Source organism: Caloenas nicobarica, chromosome 3 (genome assembly GCF_036013445.1).
Source record: "Caloenas nicobarica isolate bCalNic1 chromosome 3, bCalNic1.hap1, whole genome shotgun sequence".
Classification (NCBI taxonomy): domain Eukaryota; kingdom Metazoa; phylum Chordata; class Aves; order Columbiformes; family Columbidae; genus Caloenas; species Caloenas nicobarica.
In genome coordinates this window covers 30,766,276-30,791,002 of record NC_088247.1, presented here as the reverse complement: position 1 = coordinate 30,791,002, position 24,727 = coordinate 30,766,276, and the positions used below count along the sequence as shown (strand labels likewise).

The window sequence follows — 24,727 nt, the reverse complement described above, 5'->3', positions numbered from 1 at the left end:
TTCTGTTTATTTTCTGTCAGTTCCAAATAATATCCATGACAACACACTGCACTTCAAGATTATTTGGTGTTCTCATTAATATCTCCTAGAGCTGTAAGCTTTATTTTTGACAAGAGAATCTCCTTTAACTGTTTTTTGGATGTTGCTCGAAAGGAAATTTATCTGATGACAGAGGGAAAATTTTCATTTAAAAAAAATGCTAATCTGCCATAGGAATATGTATCTCCTAATACTGTTCCCTATTTCAATTTCCACATTCCACCTATATCTTTAAAGATAACTATGCTTGTGGCACTCCAATCTTGCAGTCTATCAATTATTTGTAAATTAAAGGATGAATCTTTCTTAAGACCAGTTCAGCCACTATGTAGTACACTTCTTCAGAACTCTTAATGGTTTACTGCGATAGGACCCCAAATCAGCCAAAGCCCTGAGGGGCATCTGCTTAGGCCTTTAGCTCTCAAAAAAAGTTCATAAGTCTGTTAAAAGCCAAGATTAAATCTTTGATTTAAAGTCAGAAACTCACATTTGAAACAGAAAAAACTGAAAGCAAGTGGTTAACACAGAATGGTAATATAACTTAAAAGCTTTTCTCCCACTGCCTGTTGTATCCTCGCAAGTGGGTCTGTGCTTTCAGCTAATTCAGGGACTCTGAGTGGTAGCAAATCTCCTGTTTTTTCACACTATCCTTTTCCTGTGCCTGCTCAGCTGGTCCTGAGGAGGAGGTGGAGAAGAAGGAAGAAGAAAAGGAGCAGGATGAAGGAGGAGGTTTCCACCTCCTATCAGAGGTATTTATTTCACCTAATAATTTCTTAAAGGAATATAATACAGAACTGAGAACACACAATTAAAACAAATACTATCTGTCCCAGCCATGCATGATCAAAGAAAATTGTTGCTTTTACATTTGTTAAGTTTTTATAGTGTATTCTCTGCACGTAAGAGGAGATGGCCCCTGCATTAATGGAAATGCATTTGATTTGACCAAGCTGCCTAAATAAACCTGAAAGCACAGATACTGGATCATCTGGATTAGGAATGACGCTCTCGAGGTTCTTTTCAGAAGAAACCAAGAACTGGAGTTAAAAGCTGCCACTCTGAAAAGTTTAACAGTGGCATAGCAACTTTCTTTATGGACCTTCTTAGCTATTTCCAAATGTATAATGATGTGGCTTGGCATAGCCTACCATACAGTTCAGGTAAACTTTCATCACTTCCCATGTGCCATGAGCTGAGAATGTGCAATGGATGGTCATTGCAGTATGGCTGCTGAGTAGTAACTTCCTTCTGTGTCTTGTAAGGAAAAGAAAATTCCACCTGCAGAGGATCTCAGGAGATTAGCCTATCTGTCAAACACAACTAGATGTTCGAAGTGTATATGGACCACAATAGTGTCATTCAAGTAGAAATGAACTCATAAACTAAAATTAGTAGAAGGAAACCAAGAACTCAGTGCAATACTGTGAAATTTGCTACAGAACTGGATTTTTTTCAGGACAAGCAGCAGCAGTTCGTCTTTAGTACTGAATCCTTTTTCTCAAATATCTGAACTGTAAAGTGATTCTAAAATGGAAAGATGTCATAAGGCATTTAAAAAAACCCTGAAGGTCTGAGGGAATATTTTATAAATAAGTACGTAATAACTATTGGATAGTCCCATTTATAGATGAACATATAAAAGTTGGGCCTCCTTTTTGCACATATCTGCTTTCTGTATGGAATGTGTTTGCTGACTTAAATGACAAGAATTTTATTACGAATTATAAACAGGACCTCACATGTTTTTAAGCTCTTGTTGGAACAGCAGAACTAATGCTAAGACAAGACAACAACAACCACATAGTTCATTCATCTCACCTGAGATCAACATAAATGTTCCCTAAATTCCAATTACATAGTCTGTCAGACACCGGTCTGCCAGCCCTGTGAGGATAACTACACTAACATTGAATTATTCCAGACTCATTGCTTCCTTCTTTGTGAAAATTACTCCTTGCTGATAACTACCTTCAGTCCCCATCTCACCATGTCACCTGAGCTCAAGCATCCTGGCCAATGAGTCACACAGCAGTGACTCTGTCCTTTTTTGACAGGTGACTGAGCACAGAGAGGATAAACTCATGCCAATATGTCACAGACAGAGCCAGGCAATCAGAATAAACCTATAAATTCATTTCACTTTTCTCAGCTTCTTTCTATTCCTTTGATGGTTATATAGTTAAGCACAGACCTACTCCTGAGTGCCTAAAAATATCTTATATGTGGGAAGAGAAAGATAATCAAAAGAAAAACTGTTAAGATTATGCAGTTATCTAGACTAGCCAGTGCACAGCACGGTTTCTGATTCAATTGGAAAGTTGTTGCTGTTTCCCATTTGAAGCCATGAATATGTAGAGGCACAGATCACTTGAGTGTGTCTTTTTAAAACATATTCCATTGTGGGTTTTTTCACATTTTTCAGAGGACAAACAGGTCAGAATGCAACACAACATGCCACGGAGCATGCGCTGTGCTCTTTAAATACGCTGTTTTTTTGGTGTGGTTTTTTTTTTTTTGTCATAAAAATGCCATGGAACAAGCATTTCAAGAAAGATACTGTCTTTTCTTTATAAATTTGTGCAGAGTCTAGCATAATGAAGGACTGACAAGTGGGAGAAGCTTTAAGTGGAACAGTACAGTGGAACCGTAAACAACAGAAATAATAATTCACTGTTTAAAAGATAAAGTTCTCCATACTGCCAATTAAAATGTTTTAAACATTTTAAGACTGCCAGAGTTCTTTCAGGTGAGTTCTTTGACATGTCTCCAATACAAGGCTGTGCCTTACAGGCACTAGTGTTCCCAGTCATGTTCATCTATATATGAACTGGACAAAAATAACAAATACTTATTATTGCACAGCAAGTCAGATTTTCAATAGGAATATTCCAACAATTTCCCTGCTTTATTCTAACAACTAATTTCTAAATGTCCATATTTTCTAACATTCTAATGACTTGCTGAAGAACTGACAGACATATAGATGCAGGAAGACTCTAAATGAAAATCTGAAAGAATGTATTGACACAAGAAGTTTTGCTGTCAGACAAACATATATTTTGAATTCATTCATTACATACAACTATCTAATACTTTCTTGGCCTTGTAAATGTGCAGCTATAGGAAGTTAAATGTCTAAGACACAAAGCAGACTGCTTAGAAAATCGCTTTTGAAACTAATTATTTTGGTTTAATTTTTTATAAAATGCTGTGATTACAGAAGCATTTATGGCTACTAATAAGTGGAATTCAGTTGCTGAGAATCTTCATATTTGATGTTTGTTATTATTTGATTGTATTGCCTGGGAACTCTCCAGTGATGAAAACAAAGTCTGAAAAATAAATCTGAATAAAATTTGAAACTGTCGCACATAGAAAACACTGATGTAGGAAATTCTAGGCTTAAACTATTTTGGCAACAGATACATATATTTTTTATTGTTACTGCTTATCTGTCTATGCTAATTATTATCACACCATACCATGTGCAAAGACAGTTCTTTGGGATAATAGAACATTAAAAAATATAATGTGAAGAAAATTAACATTTCTCAAGCTGTTAAGTATATAATTATTATCTTACTTAGCGAGATTTTCTGAATTACCATTTGAAACACTGTGTATCCTGGAAATGCTCTAACATATACCTACAGTTCATAGTATACTAATGAGTATTTTCTGAATGTTTATTTAGAGTCTGAAACTTCGCAAGTAGATCTTGAGATATAATTATGGAGAAGTCAAATGTGTAAGGCATAGCAAGTGTGTTACACCAGAGAGGCAACAACCAAGCAACAGAGATAGTCTGGAGGAGGATGAGCAGCCCAATCTGGTTTGAGATAGAAGCAGCAACTCTATAGTACATACTTGCAATTTCTGATTTATATTAGGTCATAAATTTGATAGAAGAAATACCTATTTCTTACCTACATTTCCAGTCATTAGGTATGAATTCTGAAAGTCCATCATTCCCATTCCAACAATGTGTATAAAATCTTCAATCACCTGCATTAACTCCACCGAGCCTGGATAGATCTAATAAAGGAAGGTCAGCCATCATTAACTATGATATGAAAATCTCTACAGCAGCAAATTCAAGTAAAATCTAAATGCCATCAAATGAAATGTGAGACTTAACAGTCAAAGTGCTCTTCCCATGTTTCAATACCAAACACTTTCTCTCACTGTAAACCAACCATTTTTTCACTAGATCCTCACATGAACAGACACTACTTCCCATAAAGCTACATGAAATCAGCTTTGCACTGGAACTTGGAATGTTTGCTCTAAGTCACTGCACTTACAAAAAAAAATTACTGGCCATTACTTTCATTAGTGGTTAAAGCATTTAATATTCCAGAATAATCCTAATTAAAATATTCTTCCTTCAGCTGGAAGATATCTTCAGTAAGTTCAGAACTATTGAAACAAACAGCTGAATGCAAACCTTACCATGGCCTCTCCAGCACACTAAATATTTGTTACTTTAATCAATATTTAAGTGGTATAAATTGTTACTGGTAATACTATTTTCATTGCTGATGTGGAGTAGTAGAACCACAGAATAGCTGAGATTGGAAGGGGCCTCTGGAGATCATCTAGGTCAACACACTGCTCAGAGCAAGATCAACTCTAGTAGGTTGCTCAGGACCGCATCCAGTTGGATTTTTAACATCTCCCAGGATGGACGCCCCAAAGCCCATCTGCGCAACATGTTCCAGCATTCAATTATTCTCACAGTGAAAAGGCTTTTCTTATATTTAAATGGAATTTACTGTATTTTAATTCTTGCCCCATGCTTCTTGTCCCGTCACTGGACACCACTGAGAAGAGTCTGGCTCAGGTTTCTTCTCCTCCTCAGGAATTTTTAACACTGACAGGATTCCCACTGAGCTTTCTCTTTTCCAAGCAAAATAGCATCAACTCTTTCAGCTGCTTCTTGCATATCAGATGCTTCAGTCTCCTAAACATCTTCAGGGCTCTACAATGGGCTCATTCCATTAAGTCCGTGTCTTGTACTGGGGAGCCTCAAGCTGGACACAATAAACTAAAATAAATTGCAGTAGCTTTTGCATTGCTAATGCAGCCTCTCAATCTGGCTTTCAAAATGGTAAGGACTAGCACATTTCCAAGAAATAGAATTTATTTGCAAAGCTGTAAGCTACTATGATCACAAAAACATTAAAAATTGTTATATTCGGCAATAACGATGCATCATTAAAAATGGATTACAAGTCAAAACAAGTATTAATAAGCTTAAAAATTCTACTAATCACATATATAAAAAATAATCTTGGTTGTTATGGACTGTTATGAACAGGACAACTTTCAGTAATACACTATTTTGCTATAGAAAAAAAATGGATGACATGTTCATGGAGCTTTTTGATTCATATAAGTGAGACATCCAAATTTCACTTTATGAGCAACATTCTACCCATTCTTTCCACTACTGGGACTACAGACTCTAAAAAACGCTTATAGAGACTATAAATTCCAGCACGCTGTGCTTCATCTTCATCTTGCTTTATTTGTCTAGATCCATAGCTGCTCAGTTCAGGACAGAGAATTTCACAACATGCTTTGTTTTCTACATGAATCTTTTTATGAAGGGTAGGGCAGCAACACCATTTTTATGAAGAATTTGTTGTGAAATTTATGATCCAAACATTTTGCAAATGCTGCTTCAGGTAAAGGAGATTTAACTTACATTTTTCTAATGATGAGTTACTGAGGTAGTAAGTGTGGGTTTTTCATCCATCTCGTTCATGGCACACACCCTATCAGATTACATACTTAGGACAAATTTCAGTGAAAAGATTTTTTCACCCTAGTTCTTGCACATAAAAATTTATAGCAATAAATTCAGCAGAAACTCTCAAGCAGTCAGTGTTATAGACGTACTCTTCATTTTTATATATCTGAAGTACTAGTTAATCAACAGGGTGCCAGCAGATGGTGATGAAGAAGATACAGAATATCTCCTCTGTTTTGAAACACCAGTATGAACTTGTGGACTTGAAGTGGTTTCCTGTGTGCAGTGCTTTACATCAGCTCTTAACAAAAGGCAAGTATTAAAGTGAGTGCTGCTTATCTGAATGCTATATAACCTGTAATTAATGGTATCAACCACTGGCATTTAATCTAGAATAAAGGATGTGCTGAGATATTGCAGCTGTATACTTCATAGAAAGTCAGTAATTTGCTGACAGTAAGATTTTCTTTCCAGCAAAAAATCCAGAAAGCAGCCTAAGAGATCTATGCTAAGAGTAGCTGTGGAGTTCAAGAAAACCAGGCAAACTGGCAAAAGGTTGATTAGACTTTACTGAGAAAAAGACAGCTAGGTGGCTGAACTGGAAACAGAATCACCTTTACCCTTTTTTGATGAGTCAATAGTTTTTGCACTAGATTGCATTCACAGCACATAATGACTTGCATACATTCTTTTTAAGTTCAATTCCTACATTGATTTTGACAAAAAAAAAAATTAAAAATTGCATGAGATGCAGTAACTTCAAATAATACTGTTTCTGTTTTAAAATGTAATTCTATTTAACCATAACATTTCAGTGTTTTATCCAAAATAAGACAGAAATTAATATTTTGTATAGGATTTTTTTTTTCAATACCAAAGGAAAAAAATAATCTTAGGAGTACTTAGGAGTCCAGCTCACTCTTCCTAGCCAGTATGAAGAGCTACTTGCTTCAATAGTTTCTTTGAGGTTGTTTGTGTAACTGCCCAAGAACAGTAACAAGACCAGTGCTATGGTTTCTTTGGGTGTCATAGTACAGGAGTCTATGATATAGTGAATTCACCAGTTTTGTCACCAGGCAGCTGTGGTGCTTCTACTTCTGCGTTTGGCTCATCTTGGTGCTCGCTTGGGTTCCTGCCTGCCTGCCAGTGCTGTACTCAGGTCTATGAGACAATGAATTACATACAGAGAGAAGGAGCGTCCTGGTTTCAGCTAGGATAGAGTTAACTTTCTTCCTAGTAGCTGGTATACTGCTGTATTTTGGATTTGGTATGAGAATAATGTTGATAATACACTGATGTTTTGGTTGTTGCTGAGCAGTGCTTCAAGGCCTTTTCGCTCCTCATACCACCCTGCCAGTGAATAGGCTGCTGATGCACAAAAGGTTGGAAGGAGAAAAGCTGGGACAACTGACCCCAACTGACCAAAGGGATATTCCATACCATATGACATCATGCTCAGTATACAAGCTGGGGGAAGAAGAAGGAAGGGGAGGATGTTTGGAGTTATGGTGTTTGTCTTCCCCAGTAACCATTACGCATGATTAAGCCCTGCTTTCCTGGAGATGGCTGAACACCTGCCTGCCGAAGGGAGGCAGTGAATGAATTCCTTGTTTTGCTTTGTTTGTTTGCACAGCTTTTGCTTTACCTGTTAAACTGTCTTTATCTCAATCAATAAGTTTCCTCACTTTCACCCTTCCAATTCTCTCCCCCATTCCACTGGTGGTGAATGAGCAAGTGGCTGTGTGGTGCTTAGTTGTTGGCTGGGGTTAAACCACAAGGAGCTACAGAAAAGTAGAAATAACTTGTCTTCTCTCCCTTTTTCAACACTGCAGCAGCAATGAGAGCAGAGAACTGGAAATTTGCTATTTCCTCTTCTACCTCCACGTTCCCACCATTTCTTCTTACGTGCTGTCATCCCCTGATCTTCATGGGACAGGTGGTGGACATAGCATGGAAAAGCAGGCAGGGTGGAGGTAGAAGAAGACAAGGCTGATAATATATGGAGAGGTATCCTGACTGTTCAGTAGTGGGGCTAAAATAGTTGCTTGATATTGGTTCCTTAATCTTGGTGCTGTTTATAGAAACTGCCCACATGCACGTGATTTTGTTGCTTCTATCTACCACCACTAAAGAAAATGATATACTTTGTCTATTTTTGTAGCTGGGTCTTACACAGAGGAACAGAAAAACAACAAAAGAAAACCACAATTTCTGGCTAAATTACAATGGGTCAGCTGCAGCATCATATGTCTACTGCAAGGTTTGAATTGGTAGCAAAAAGTCCTGATCTCCCCTTTTTTAGTCGCATTAAAAAGATGAAATTACAAAAATGAAGTCAAATAGCTCCAAAGACCTTCGAACACCTAGTGATTTACTGACAACCACATTAAAAGTGAACAACTTTCAAGTATCTATACAACACAGTGGCAATGACCATACAAGAACAGATCAAAGATCTATGTAAGCTATTTTCTTGCCTTTGACAGTGGTGAATAGCAGATGTCTAAGAAAAAATATTAAGGGGCATGCACATAGTGATACTTCTTTTGGAATTTTTGCCCAGCCTTTAGCACTTTTTTCCCAAAGGACTTCCTTAAGCAAAAGCGGGATCTTCCCATAAACAGACCTATACTGACATTTTTTCATGAATTTGACTATTTAATTTTTAACTCATGTGCTATATGCAGCAAAAGGTTCTGCAACCTGACCTCCTGTAGAAAAAGTATCTCCTAGTATTCATTCTGAATCTGCCACTATTTTATGTCCTTTATTTATTTTATAAGAAGCATGAGTGAATAGTTTAATCATTCCTGCATCAAATTTTCCAATACATCCCTGATTTTAGAAGCTTCTGTTGCACATTAGTGCAGTTGACTCTTTTCTGTAATGAAATATCTGCTTTGTTTAATCATTCTTCACATAGAAATGTTTCCCTGCCCTTAGCTGCCTCCATAATTTTTTCTCTGTACATAATTATCTGTTCATCCTCACTGTCACTGTTAATTGTATCTGAATAAATTTGATAGTTCTACGGTCATGTTCATGAACATAAATATTAACATTGTCCTGCAATGTTATTGGTATGAGCATGTAGGAAATACTTATATCCAAGCAAAAAATGGTTCTCATTTGAATTTTAAACTCTTTTATTATAATTAATGTTTTTTGTTAGACTTCACTATTTTATAAAGTGCTATCATAATATCTAACTTTATCCCAAAATTTGTCAGACTTCAAGAACACAACTGTTCTCTGAAATACAAGCTTTTAACAAAGGTCTACTGTTAAAATTTCTGTAAGTTCTTCAGCGGTGTTGTATGAGTTCTTCAGGCAAGTTCTGATGTGTTCTGTTTCATAAAAGCATCATTGCAACTAGCTTTTTGTAGCATTTTCCACTTTTTATATGTACTTCATTACAATATCAAAAGGACAGACATCCCACGGAATGCAACCTTCATGAAGAGAAGCCCCTCATATTCTTAATATAATTTAATCTAAGGAATTAGCCAATGGGTCATGGATTTACTCCTTTTTGAAAAGGATCAGTTATTTCCAAAATATGGTCTCACTTTGGATTTCCTTTCACCTACAGCAGAGTGTATGTTTAACCTGATTTTTGAAACCATACATTCCACTTTATCATGACTTACTGAAATAATGTGTGGCTTCTGATGCAGCAAATGTCATAATACACATAGTTTCCAATTTTTTAAATTGATGCGTTACAAAATGCAACTCCTACCTGCTGTGCATCTTCCCATTTCTCTTTGTTTTCTTCGTCTAAGAGGTTACTAATGATTTGAAAGAAGTTCTGAAAAATCGGATAAATAAAAGAAGAGTAAAATGACTTTCAATGATATGAACAGTGATATCTTTAAATTGACATCAAGAAAGTTTTCCTTTCTCTATTACAGATGCAGTTCTGCAGCCTATTTTCTGACAGTAGAAGGGATAACAAAATAATATATCAGACTGATAAAAGTGCACATATATTTTTTGGTTAATTGTTAATTTCTGGCCATATAATCAGGTACCATACTACTGCTTTGTATAAAATAAAAGCCATTATAAATGTTCTAAACTTCTAAATGTGACAGCGTTCTGTGTTCAAATTGCTCTTATTCCAGAAACCAGACAACTATATTTTTCACAAAAAAACAAAGTACACTAAGAAATAACTAGGCTCTGGGTCACTAGTTTCTACTCAAAACATGAAAATGATCCATAATGACCATAAATAGGGCATACAATGGTATTTCACTGATAAATGCTGTGTGAAACCTTGTGCATATTACTTTTAACAAGTTACATTTGCCTCTGCCCTTTTAATAATTTCAACAGAAAAGGAAAAATTAATTTGTTTCTTTGACCTTAAACTGTTAATTGCTTTATCTGATTTTCCTCTTCGTTTAACTATAAGGAAAAAAAAAAGGGCAAAAAAGCCAAGACTTTTAGCTTTCAGATCATGCATTTTGGAAAAACATTTTCTTCCAAAGGTTTGTAGAGAACTTTCCTTTCTAATTTTGTCTGCTCTCTCTACAAATTTATCTTCCCAACTTCATCTTCGAAAGCCAAAGAAGTCTGTTCTTCTCAGCTTTGTATCACTTTTTTTGCAGAATGTAAATTTTGTCTATAGCTTGTCCATTACAATTTAGCTGTTCCTTCATAAAAGATATGTGTAGTTTCAACTGGCCTTAGCTGAAGAGTGCAATTAAGATCCTCACAACCTCTGAAAAAACTTTAAGTGGAATACAAAACATAGGACCATATTGGAACTTGGATTAATGGTCATTCCCTCACCTGCACTTACTTTTTAGCCATTTTTGGGGGGATAAATGTGGCTTAAATAAGACTTAAGTAAGAAGTAACTTTAATTCACCACTTAATGAAAATACAAAGTATTCAACGGCACAGTGACTGAAATGAGAGCAGAAATAACTTCGAACCTTAGTGTACTATGGATATTATGGTTGTGCTTGAAAAGACATTAATTTCAAAATCCAAGATATTGTGGACATTGTAGGTGTCTCACAACCATATAAATAAAACATCAGAGGATACAAAATCAAATAAAACTCGTGAAAACTATTTTTCCATGGAAACTATTTTTACATAAAAACATTTTTATTGCTTTAATCTTGTCCTACCACTAACTACTTGAAAAGCTAAAGGATCGATCCTTGCATCATCATTAGGAAGTTAATTATGCTAACCATAAAATTTAAACAGATAAAAATTGCTTTGACTTGGCAAATTTAATATAGAGGTGACTGACACTTTGGTGAACTTGGGCAAAATAATGCTGTACATTAATGAGGGAACAATTCTTCTCTCAGTGAAGTCAGCAGCAAAATGCCCATAAACTTCAGTAACAAAAAACTCCATGAAAAGAAGGGAAATGGCTCAGCAAGCTTCTGTGAAAATGACAAGTATGCATTGGGACTGGATGATGGGGATTAAAGACAGGACATAAAAGAAAAATATTCTCATGGTTTGATCCAATTTGCAGTGATACAGAAGGGAAATTGCCAGTGAAGCTGAAGAAGAGGAAAATGTAGTTACATAGTTTTATATAGCAGGAATACATTTCATCTCTTTCAGGTACTCAGTAGCAAAATAAAGCATACTGAAAAGAGTTATGTTTAGTATTCATTACAAAGGATTTGCCATCTTAACCAGGCTGGGAAATCATAATTGTGTAAATGCAACTTCAGCTAGGAAAAATGTGCAATTTTATTGGTCCCCTAAGTAAAATAAACTATACTGGCCAAAGCAGTTTCATGGCACTATAACCACATCTACTCTAGGACACTATGATTTTGGCAAAGAATTCTACTAGGTAGAGTTGGCTTTAGAGTGATTTTGCCTGAGGAAAACACTTTTTAAAGCATGATAGTTCTGCGCTCTTCCAATGTAATACCATGGAGATGCAGCGGACCAAAATTTTAGCTAACTTTAAGTTGCTAGGGTGCCAGCAGTAGCCCAGCTGTAGCAGCATGCAGCTCAGTGTGGGATAATTTATCATACTAAGGAGCTGTTTCAAAGCTAGTTTTGCACTACATTGCAGTGACTGATTTCCCTGCAGAAACAGTCCAAGCCTTAATTGCAAAAGTACCCGTGCCCTTGTAATGAGATCTATCTGAGAGCAGCCAGATTGCCTGAAAATCACTCAGGAGGTACGAATGTTTCCTGTGGATGATAAATTACATGATTTTGCTAATAATGTTACGTGTTTATTAGATCTCATGTTTATTTTAGCTACATGAAAGCATTAAAATGACCAATAATTAATAGAAATAGATGTGAAAAAGTTGATAAATAATCCTAGACTCAAGCACAAATAAATGCCAAGCCATAACTGATTTAATATGTGCTTTGTATTTGTATGAAGATTTTTCATTCAGCAATACCGGTGCTTTGTGAATTAAACTGAGAGATGATTAAATGGCTTTGCTGCTTCAATAATGAATAGATACAAGATGCACTCCAAAAATGTGACAGAGGAATAGGGTTTTAAAAGTCTTTCACCTCCTTTGACTATTTTCTTGTTCATTGCAGTAATGCTGCAAGAAATGACATTGCCCTTTAGTAAAATGATTGACAGGTGTGAAGGCTAAATTTTAGAAGCACTATGGATGTGATCTGATGGTATTACTGCAGTAAACACTGGACCTCCTTGCAGAATCAAGCTACTTCCTTTCATGGCAGGGCTTACGTATTGCTGAAATGGCCACTATAGAAAATGTTGTGACAGCCAGAACCAAATTTTGAAGTCCTTTATTTTTACCATGCTTTTCTAAGGATAATTCCAGTTCAATCAGGAATGGACAATTATGTTTTCCTAATTTAATTTACTTCCTTTCAATCTTCTTCTGTAATACAATGGCTGCAGTTCTCTGTTCCAGTCCAAATTCTTTGACCCTCTCTGCAGGAATAAAGCTGTCATAAATCCTTTTATATAGTTAGAGAAGAATTCCTCCCTAGGAGGAATTAATGGATAGCCTTAAGTCACCTCCATTTTTGGACTTCAGTATAGGGAGTGTGTATGTGGGAGGGGGAAGGTGGGGGGGAAAAAGCATTGGGCAATCCTGTTAATCCCTGACTGACAGCAGTGGTCCCTGTGGCTAATATAAATGGGATTATGTTGTTTAAACTTCTTTGAGGAGAAACCTTGTTTCCTGTTGGTTGCTGGATCAGGGGATTGTACAACCTACTTTGCCATCCTGCCCTGAAAGGTAGCTCCTTTCCTGCCATATACACTTTTCCTTTCTCAGTTTTAATGGAGGTGGAAGTGTTGGTTTTGTATAGGCTGCTAAAAATACTATTACCCATAATTTATAATCTACTTTGCTGACATCATGCCAAATGATAAATTATGAGTTTCAGGGATTTTAAACCTCACTCATTATCTTTTGAAAATTTCTTTAAGACAAAACCCCAACACCTAAGAAATTCTACTCTTTATCTGATGCAAAAAATTCTTCCTCAGAAAGAAGAACCTTGGTATTTTTGTGCAAATTAATTTCATTTTCACCTTTTTGTCACTTATTTTGATGACGGACTAGAAAGTATGAAAACATGTGTTAGTGAAAATAAAAATTAAATACAATTCTCCAGAGTATGGTAGCACACGACATATGTTTACATATGGGAAAGCCTTGGCTTCTCAGAAATTGACAGTAAAATTTAAACTGATGTTACTGAGCCAGGATTTCATTTTTTATCATCGGAACTCCATAACAGAAACATTACTTAACATATCCCCTGTGCAAAACCTATGCTCCATTCTGATTTCACATGCTTTCCTGAATACTATGCATCAGTTTTTGGATTTTACCTTAGCTTGCAATTTGTTAAACTTTTGTTTTGTTTTGTTTTTAAATGGAGTTTTAGTGCCTTTTTATCAGGAGGATTTAAGAGCTCTCTTCTAAATCCTGAACCACAGTTATTTCTTTGGTTTGAGAAATACTTTCTTATTTCCTTCACAATACGGTTTACCAATTTTTGCCTTTTATAATTTCTTCACTTCAAAATGATTAATTAAAATTTATTCAAATAGTACTAATAATGGTGCCAAGTTCTCTCATTATATTATTACGCATTTTGGAAACAGCTCATTGCTGAAGGGAACAGAACTTTTGGTAATGTCATTAACAAGAAAACAATCAAATTCTCTAATGTCTGTAAACTGCAAATGATCTGATCTGCTAAGCCCATGAAAATATCACTTGTGCCATGCAGTTTCTCAAGGCTGTTCTACCTCAGATTTCTGTAGTGCCCGTGAACCATGAAGAAGCCTATCATGTTGGGCTGTCAGACTGCTGAATGCATGAAAAGTTTTCAGTAAACAACACCATGCTTAATAGTAAAACTTACTGAAAGTAATATATTGACTCTTATACAATTTAGAAAAAAAAAAGAAAAAAAGGATTGTCCAGACAAAATATGTTTTGAAAAGTACTGTTAAAAAAAAAAAACTTTCAGATGGCTACAGGCCAACACAAGAAACATTGGTTTTATATAGAAGTTCATTTTTCTTTGTGCATAGAAAAATGAGAAAACTGAAAATATAATGATAAGCTTTTGAAAACGTAGCTCTGGAAAAATTGTCTTTTCCAAGATACCTCTATTTATCTGCATGCACATATTCCAAAGTGTATTTATAACCTATGCTTACCTTTACACAAACAAATACGTACACATGACTTGCATTAATAACTTCATTATTAATTTATGAATGATCATGAAAGTCTCTTTTTCATAAATATTATATACATCTACCTTCTTAGTATTCTTTTTCAATACATATACAGTCTTTGAAAAGTTTCTAAAATTCTCAGATATAGATGAAACCGATATCGTGATCTGGAAGTCCTCTGAAAAATTTTTTTAATGAGCATTACACAATGAGTTGTGCAGCCCATTATGTAGAAATAATTACAGTGTTTTCATCTCTGATGATATTTTAATTGGCCTCTTGCACAAGAAGAGTTAATATAACATGTAGAACAGAAAATTCATATAAAACATACTATCCATCACTCCTGTGCACTTTGAATGAATTTTATTTATTTGAACTGAAGAAGCAATACCAGAATTACATAACTAAACACTGAGGATTTTTGAACTGAAATGAACTAGAACAAAAACCACTAGTGAATTGCTTAGTGAAAAACAAATAAGCAAACAAACAAAAAACCCCAATACATCCCTATAAAACTAAATATTGAAGAAGAAAGATACTGAAAATTTCACCAAGAAAGGTGCTGTGTTGTTTTGAGTAGCTGAATCTTTTCCTTTTTTACACCTGTATCTTAGTTTTATGTGAACAATGTTTATGTCTATCATTCAGTTTCCTCAGTGGGTAAAACAGGTGACATGAAGTATGCTGACATAAACCTCATCAATTGAAACATTACCCTTACACTGTTTCTCTTACCTGCACCCCATCAGATGCAGGGATATAACTTGCTCTTTTAAATGTGTCTGTGACATTTCTGAGAATTTCCACAGAAACAAGAAGGTCCCCTGCGTAAAAGTTTTTCCTCTGAGTTAGATCCAATAGTGTCTTTGTTACTTGGGACATGCCATCACCAGCCAACGTCCTCTGTCCTTTTGCAAGGTGCTCTTTAATCTGTACCAGAAAAAGAAAATGAGTATCAGAAACTACTATACTGAGAAAAAAAGGTATGACAAATACTAAACATAACAAAAATATTAAATAATAAAGCTATTATAATATTACATTTTTAAGCCATTATAACAAAGTTCATCCTGATAAAGTAGTAGAGTATGATGACAGAATTATTATGTTTATCAGAGAAGCATGGATTTTTTACTGAAAGATTCTGAAGTTGTCATGCTTCAGCCATTTGTTTCTTTTTGAACACAAATAATTTCTCAATATCCATGTTGTCAAAGGAAGTCCATGTGCTGGAGCGCGGCTTTAATGCACTGCCACGATGGAACAACGAGCTGCTTTTCCTCAGAGGAACAGCTGTGCAACCGCTATTGCCGCTCATTAAACAAATAAAAGCACTGAAATGAGTAAATGCTAAGGCAGACCTTGTTATAATCTAGTTTACTATAGGGAAGTATACCCTTCATCTCTGCCAGCCCAGCTTAGCTAGTAAATATAATAGTGATAGTTTAGGTGGAAGCTGATTATGGTGCTCTCTTCCATAGTACTGACAACACAAAACTGCTAACTTGGAACAATCCTGTTTGCTTTTTCAAGAAATGCAAATGAAAATATGAATTGCTCCTTTGTATCAGACAAGAGAGGGTTCTTGACGGGTGGGTCTCCAAATAGATTTGTACATGGCCAGTGATAAAAGTAATCCAAAATGAATATGGTGGTAGAAGAATCCTCCTCATAAGAAGGTGAACTTGTGAATCTGATTAATTCTTAAAGCTGCCTCAGCATCCCAGGAAGATGCATAGTGTATCACAAAGATGTCACAAGGCCAGCCAATGCTGAAAAAGAGTGCATGGTTTAAATAACTTATTTAAAAATATGCATATGAATTTATGTAGAAAAACATAAATTCCTACAAATTGAAGCTAAATTCAAGAAAATATAAATTACCTGAGATAGACCTCACGCAAAGCTGAAGAGAAAATTCTGTGCAACTGGCAAAAAAAATGCTGATACCATCTCTGTAAATGTATCTTCAGTTGCTTTTTAACTTGGCTGTATTACTGACATAGAGAGGAAAGGATGACTAACGTAACATAATTTGGTGGTGAGGCAGAAGGAAGAGCGTAAAGATACCTTTTGTCACTTCCAGATCTCTCCAGTCACTTTGTGTGGATACATGTGGCTTCATTTCATTAATTTTTTTTTTTTTAAGGATAGAATAGGTAGCAAAACTAGAACAGTGATTAAATGTTCAAAATAATTTTCATAAAAGCAATTTAAAAAATGCAACCATCCTCTGACATACACAATCTAATTACTTTTTTTTTTTTCATTCTGTTGGATCATACTTTTGTTGCCTTCTCAACCAGTCTCAAGTAACCTAGATATGTGTAACACAGCTGGGACTGGTAAAGTGGCTACTTCAAGTTATATCTATGGCCTTAAGTTGTCTTTACAGCAGCTGGGGATTGTTAAGACCACAACAGGCTTGCCCAAACCCTAGAAATATTTAAGACCTGGGATAACACCTGTCTGCTGCAGCATGGACAGGGACAGAATCTACTCTATACCATGACTACTGAGGTACAACCATAGCTGTGCAATCAAATGTTTTCAACAAAAATTTCAGTGAGGAGAACTGAGGAAGTTAATTTGTTTTGTTTTGAAGTCCAAATATTTCAGGAGAAATACCTCCCTCAGTCTTCAGAATACTTTAAGAAGTAATTCAGCAAGAAGCATGCTTGCAGAAATCCTTTTGTGAAATTTCTATTCATTTTAGGAGGCTTTGAAAGTAATCTTGTAGCAAAATAATAGTGAAGAAAAAGTGTCAGAATGGAAGAAAATTCATTTGAGTAAATTCAGAGATCTGATGTCGTATACATAACATTATAGATTACTTTCTTGGGAACAAGCGAAAGCAAATTAGAACTTGATTTGTGATTTTTCCTGTGACATGTTGCCATTGCCTCATCTGCTCACACACTGTCTGTTCAGCAAATTAAAAGAGCATCAGCTAGCACAGTAACACAGAATAGTAAAACTTTTGCTGGAACCCATCCAGCTGTTCACTGATCCCAGAGCATATTTCCCAATTTTGAGGATTAACAACGTTCAGTGTGTCTTTAATCAAGCCCAAAAGACATGCAACATAAAAGACAGTCCATAAAGCTGAGGTCCCAAATCTAACACATGCCTCAGAATGTACCGGGGCAAAAGCATCACACAACTTGAAGGCAGAGCTTAAGAGAGAACAAAGAGGTTCTTTTTATTTCAGTAACAACAGCAAAGTCATCAGTCTTCCTAAATCTCTACGGTGCTCTCATGCTTGTATAAAACACTGGTAGAAAAGCTGTTGAACTGTTTAGTTCAACATGTTATTTTACATTGCATTATTTTGCTTCCTTTTGCTACATCTGTATGTTCACCCCTCCATTTGTTTTTTTCCATGTTCTGACTAGACTTTAAACTCACATTTTAAAGATGGCAGAGCCCAGTTTGTCGGTTTTGGACCAGGCATAGTACATGTAATTCTTGGTATCAGCTGCTTTTGGAATGCAAATAATAAATTAAAATTACCCTCATTTTGACTGTCTTTCAGGCTTTTGAGATCAGTTTTCAGAGAAAAATTTTACAGATTTCTAGCAGCATAAGTAGGAGCTGTAGTGTTCCTCTTAAGTGCTTTCAGCAAGACATTTTGATTGCTTTTGGACCCCATGATAAAAAAGGCCTAGCACAATTTATAGAACTAAATTATTACATCTACTTCAGAAGTATCTAGGTTTGTGGTGCAGGTGGTTTAAAGTACGTCAGAATTATCAGCTCTTAAAATTACAGCTCAGTTGGGAACTGTTTTTTAAAAAATTGCATATCTAGAAAGCTCAGCTTCCCAGGGCAAGTACCCTGCCTCCCTTGGACCGCACCACTCATACACAGTGTGGTGAGCACATTTCTTCATCCTCTCAAGCTCCAGCCCAGAAGTTCCTTTCCCTGATCCTTAGCTACCCATTCAGGCCCACACTGCTTTGAGTTAGACTAGCAGCATACCCTTAGAAGTAGCATCACAAAACAGGAGGCTGCAATGTGTTTGGGTAAAGTAAGTGGGTGAAAATTAGAGTTAATTAGTAGAAAATGTTGACTACAGACTGGCAAACAACATTCAGGGCAGGGTAAGAATTAGAAGCCTCTTTCTTATCAGTTTATTACATAATGTATTTTCTTGCTGTAAAACAGCCTACAGCTCCTAAATACAACTTTGAAATCACAAGCTGTTCGCTCAGTTGATATAACTGGTGCAACACTGTTAAAGTCAATGAAGATGTCCAGATTAGTATGAGTTGAAGGTAGTGGATTACTTGCACAGCTACCACAAGAATCTTACAGTGTGAAAATACAGAATATTCTCATCCATAGTTAGTATAATGTTTTTCTCACCATACTGCTTATTTTCTATGCTATGGTCACTGTGATATTATGCATTGTCCAAAAAAGCTATTTTGGTCACCACTGTAGGTCCTTGTAGTTCTCTGTGAAGGTCATTTTTTAGTGGTCTTACAGGCAGCCTCATTAAAAATAAAGTTTATGAGCCGAGACATAGTGAAATGAAGCAGCTGTTAAAGTGATACTTCAGTTGTCAGGCCAGCCTCTAGCTGCCTGCACTATATGGCTGCATACTTGAAAAATTACTGAAATGTTTAACTGGACTTTGACTCAGGGTCCAACTGTCTTTGTCCCTCGATTTATCAGAAAGTACGATATAGTAAAAATGCCTTTTTACAAAGTCAGAGCTCCTAGAACAAATTTATTACTGTGTAATAATTACTGCAAACTTAACAGCTAGACATGGCTTAGAAGGACAGAAAACAATGAACCCTCGAGAAACCTATAAAAGATTGAAAAGAATTACTAATTAGAAGAGTAACTACACCATCATACTTTTTCATTATTTTTTAAGATGATGTTGGATTCATGGCTAAGTATTACTAATGATGTCATTAAAACACTTTACGGTGGTGGGAACTATAAGAACCCAAATTAAGAAGCCTTAGATAGAAGTGAGGAAAGATAGATTGAAATAAAGATATACCCTGAAATTGCTCATAATCTGCAAAACACTTTGCTTTGCAGCTCCATGACACAACACTAATATTTTGTAAAATATTTTTTTGTAATGCTTTGAAGATGCAAAACAGGAAGGAGCATTCACATTACCTGCAACAGACACTTGAATTACATAACTGTATTAGAAACCTAAAAGATCTTGAGTGTTGGCTCCTCTAGAGAACAACCCAGAGTACCTGAAATCTTATCTTGAATCCTCTGAATCACGTTATCTTGCCCCTGTGACTTCTAATCTTGAGGCTGGAATTGATAGTGCCCCCTCAATAAATATTAATTGATGACTTTGCATTAAAGTTTTATAGCTACCAGCACTGAGGTCCAGAAAGGCTGGAACAAAAATACTGAAGTCTGTGTGCTTAAAGTTAGGCACATAAATTTAAAAGGCAGAAAATATATTTTTGGCAGCTGAAATATTCCCATAGGTTTAATCCTGCACTGAACTGAACTCATGCAGCGTGCTGATGTTTAAACTATAATGTGATGTCATTGTGAGAAAGCTCTTCCTTTCAAATTTGAGAAAAACTTCATTACAGGACATTTTTTCTGATAATTGGCAGACAGTCCTTCAAGGATTTTAGCACAGAATCTAGATGTTTCATCTACTTTCCCTTAATCTAATTAATCATTTATAATTTATTTGTTTATTTTCAGGATGTTTCAGTGTTCAAGAATATTATTTCATCCATCTTTTGAAAGAAACAGAGCAGGGTCTAAAGATACCGCTATGCATCTTGAGTTATGTATCTGAATATTTATAACCTAATGTCATACGAGAGTCTTCTTCCTTTTCTATACATTCAAAATTTTATGAACGAGGTTACTACAGCAATACAAATTAATTTTTCACTATATTATCAGTGAAATTAGTTAGTAGTCTCAATCTATGTCATGATAACATTCTAATAAATAAACAGTTTCTGCACAGATGAAGGAAATAATCTATTCCCTTTGTTCATGATAGAAAAGGGAAAAAGTAATTGGTATACATCGTGTCAAGGAAGATTAAGGATATATATTAAAGAAAACTATTCGACTGTGAAGGAAATAATGTACCATAGTTTACCTGAAGAGACTATGCAGTCTTATTAATACTAGTCAAGAAAAACAAAATGCTGGAATAACACAAGTATAGCTGATTCTGATGAGACAGAATTTTGGCCTGGATGATCTCATGAATAGTCTTTCAGTTCTATAACTATGTAACAGGGCCCTGAAAATATTCTGGAACCCAAAGAAAAGCCTCCTATAATTTGCCACAATGAGAAATGCCAAAGTTTAAGGAGTGCCCTGAAACTGAACTTTTACCTTCCTGTATTTATCCACTGTCATGGTGTGCAATCTGCTGCACCAAGTTTCCACAGATACTGTGCAAAACTCTGCCTCTGTGCACTCAGCTAAAGTAACTGCAGCCCTGTGCTTTAAAGAACTTATTCTAAATTTACATCGATGAAAAGAAAAATGAGGATTGTTTCACTGTATATGAACAGTCATCCCACTGTCATATACTTTTATAATTTTTGGCAAAATACTCTTCAAAACAGTGATTTGTTTTTAGAGAAAAGGAGCCAGTTAAATCAACAGAATCCTGTGCTGTTCTAGACATTCATCTCAGGCAAATGGAATTTCTGCACAGATGCCAGAGAAATTTTATGTGATGAGGTGTATTGCAGAATCTTTGAAAAAAATCATCTAGTATCTGTGAAAGTCTAACGTGTCTTTAGAAGAAGAATGTGAACAGCTCAGAGAGATGCTTGTTTCTTTCTGTACCCTGTTCCTCTAGCCTTTTTCACAAGTAGACTCCTATTATTTTGCTCAAGAGATTTTTTTGTCACTTTAACCCATTCCATAATTCTTTTTTTATCATCATTATCAATATCATCACTGTAGTCTTTGAGATATAACCACCAAATAGAGAAAGTCGTTATAAAGTTTCAGTATTTTGCCTCAGTAGAATAACAAATGGCTCTAGGGATGGGAAATGAAAAATCACTAAACAGATCACTTCTTTTGAGGTGTGTTGTTTTTTCTTTTTTTTTTTTTCCTTCTTATCACTTTGTTTGTTGACCAGTATTTCTATTATTATTTTATTAACTACTGCTATTAAATGCTCCAATTATCTGTGATTAAATCCTGCTCATGTTGGCACGCAGTGTGAGAAATCTTGTTGTTGTTATTGTTGTTTCCCTTTTTAACCAGAGGGCATGTCTTCAAGATTTGTGTTATCTATGTATAATGTAACATGACAAGAGCAAGAGTTGAGAGGAAAAAAAGAATGACGACTCTGAGAGGGTTGTTTTCATTCTATGACAGACATAAAATTGCTTGAGGTAAAGTCTCCTGGCTCTCCATACTGACTGAATGGCTGAGGCCAGAGGTCACAAAGGGACATACTATGAATGAGTTGTCTTTCTTTACATGGTCATCCTGGTACGTATGTGTCCCTAAAACATAAAGCACTGATTAAGTGCTTCAATTTGCATGTTTATTTGATTGTAATTGATTTCTACTTTTATTTGATTTTATGTTTCTATACAGTCATTCCAATGCACTCACTTCTGTGAGTTTCTTCAAGGAAATCAGCATTGGGGAGCCCTAATTTCTGCATGGGAGTACTGCATTAACTAATAGGCAAGAGAAAAATCCTTCATGCCTTATGTACTTACCAAATCTGAGCTTGAACGCGGTGGGAAATGCAGGAAATGAAGTAGTGAACAAAAAAGCAGGGGAATAACAGTAAGTGTAAGATGCTGTAACCACTGCTTTGCAGCAGCTGCATAGACAAATTCCTGCAGTCTTCTGCATCTGTGTTGGAATGAATGTTCTTTCAATTCTGGTAGATTTTAAAGGAAAATAAATAGCCTAAATAGCCTTCATTTATTGTTTTACCTCTGGCCCTACCCTAGTGGAGTCTACCTGTTGGCTGCAGTGTTGGTTGGTTTGAAATATCAATGTGATTGGAAAACGCTCAGCTGCCCACTGCTGCAGCAGACACAGCAGTAGCAGAAACCGCAGGAGCACACTTCATTTAACACACAGGTTACTCTTTGGTAGACCAGACATGGAAAGATGTTTATGGAAGCTGAGATGATAGTGGGAACTTTTCTTTGAATTTAACAAGTGGGATTGTTTAGCTATTAAAAAGCGGATATTCAAAAGCAGAAAGGAAGAAAAGCAACGTATCCAGTTGAATTAAGTTGCAACGTCCTTATGCAGAATAGCAGATAAATGTTTTTTCCCACTGTATAGCATCTCTAAGACTGGTATGCCTCTGTATGTTGGTGAGATCAAGCACTAAAATTTCACAAATGGAGAAGGTACCACAGTAGCTTTAAACACATTTCACTCTCCTGATCCTAAGCAGCTCATTTCTGGTGCCTGTTGTAATAAAGACAGTTATGAAAAACACAGCCATTCACTTGGGATGGAGCAGTTGGTTTCTAGCCTGCATATTTCATGTGAGTGGCTGAAGTATTGGGTTATTTCTTCTCTTTGGCAAAGTGCATATTTATTTATGGACGGTAAAGCAGATCTGTTAGGAGACTGAGGGAGTCATACTAACTTTATAGTCTTAAAAGCACTCAGAACCACAACATTTCAGTCCATGCAATGAGTTTGACAGGACAGAGCAGGCAGAACTTTGTCACAACCAAATGAGTGCCCTTACGATCAAGCAAACAGCAATACTGAAGTCATTCGTTGTTTTCCGAAGTTTTAATCTTCTCCCATGCGGAATGGGAAATGTTAGTGAGGCAGGGGAAAACTGCTGCCTGCCACAATCTCTTTATCAATCTCTCATCTTTTCTGATGAGAGAAAACAGTTTGCCAGCCTCCTGTCAAGATACAGAGGTGACAAAACAGAGCTGACTCCTGCAGATCCTGGGCTTACGAGGGAGACAAGGCAAGGAAAGCAGATCATTCACTGATACAACTCCCCTACCTATCAAAGACTGCAAAGGTGAAGATGAAGAGCTGGTGTGTACCAATATAAGGATAGGCTGAGGCAGAAAAAAATGTTGTTATTGAGGCCTGTGCATTCAAATCTACAAAACTAAGCCTGGCTGCTTTGCTCTGGCAGCTATATAAAAAGAAATGAAGCACTAAACTAGCAAAAAAGGAGCAGTAAATTTTTTAGGAGGAAGCCTTTCATTCCCCAGAGTACAGCAGTCATTTCACTGAGGAGTACATGGACAGGCTGATACGCTGCCCTTGTAATATAATTTGGAAAAACAAAATCATCTCTAATGAGCTGCAGCTGAGCAAATCATTATTCACCTCAGAGTTCTTTTTATCAAATTATATTTTAGCCAGGCACTTGCAAAATTGTGAATAACTCTGCTGTGGAAAAAAGGGAAACAAAATTATAGTATGAACTAGGAGAAGCAGAAATGCATTTTTATGGCTGTGTTATCAGTTCGATATGCAAAGATTCACCTGCATAAGTTCCCATACTCCTTCATAAGTGCTAATATCTTGACACCACTTTGATATTTCATATGGAGATTTTTCCTTCCTAACTCTCAGATGTTAAGAGGTTTTCCAGTTTTCCATCTTCCTCTTTCTGACAGAAAAGCGGCCCAGTTTGCACAAATGCATGTTTGTTTTAGATGTTATATGGCTCAAATTGGCACGAATTAGTACCATCTTTTTATCAAAGCAACTAAATGTAGAATTGCATCATCCAGATTTGAAAAGGGTGCTACACAGGTTTAGAAAATGGACTATATTAGTAGAGACTTTCTGATAATATGGGAGATGACCTTCAGAAACAAAGTGTCTTGATGACGGGCTTTAGTCTTCCTCATTATTTGTGAGCATAGTACAAATCTCTTCCAAACTAGAGTGTCCAAAAGCCATTTAGAGTAAGTCTCACTTTATGCAAAAGGGCTATTCCATTGTGTGGTGAATCTGTGATATATTACAAATATTTTTTAAGTAGATCCCTCACAAAATTATTTCTTTTTTCTGTTTCAAGAAATCCTATCACTTAGAATGCATGCATAACAGAGTAGAAAATACAAATAGACCTATGTATTCAAGTGTTTTGTCCATTTACACAAAATCAGCTGCTAGTCCTTCGTGTTAAGGTCTTATTCATTAACAGTTTTCCGTAAAAGTGGCCATACAGGCTTCAGATATTCATTTCATAAAGATCTCATAAGCTATGAAAACTCATT

At 35.9% G+C, this 24,727-nt stretch overlaps 1 protein-coding gene across 1 annotated transcript in view; it reads right to left on the bottom strand.

Moving 5' to 3' along the window:
* The window catches only part of ADGRB3 (adhesion G protein-coupled receptor B3), a 445,550-nt gene that overhangs the window by 212,337 nt on the left and 208,486 nt on the right, over nt 1-24,727 (bottom strand). The window contains exons 9-11 of the mRNA XM_065630898.1: nt 15,234-15,428; nt 9,537-9,605; nt 3,966-4,074 (exon numbers count right to left, since the gene is read on the bottom strand). Coding sequence (XP_065486970.1) covers nt 3,966-4,074; nt 9,537-9,605; nt 15,234-15,428 — 373 coding nt within the window. The remainder of the gene's footprint in view (nt 1-3,965; nt 4,075-9,536; nt 9,606-15,233; nt 15,429-24,727) is intronic.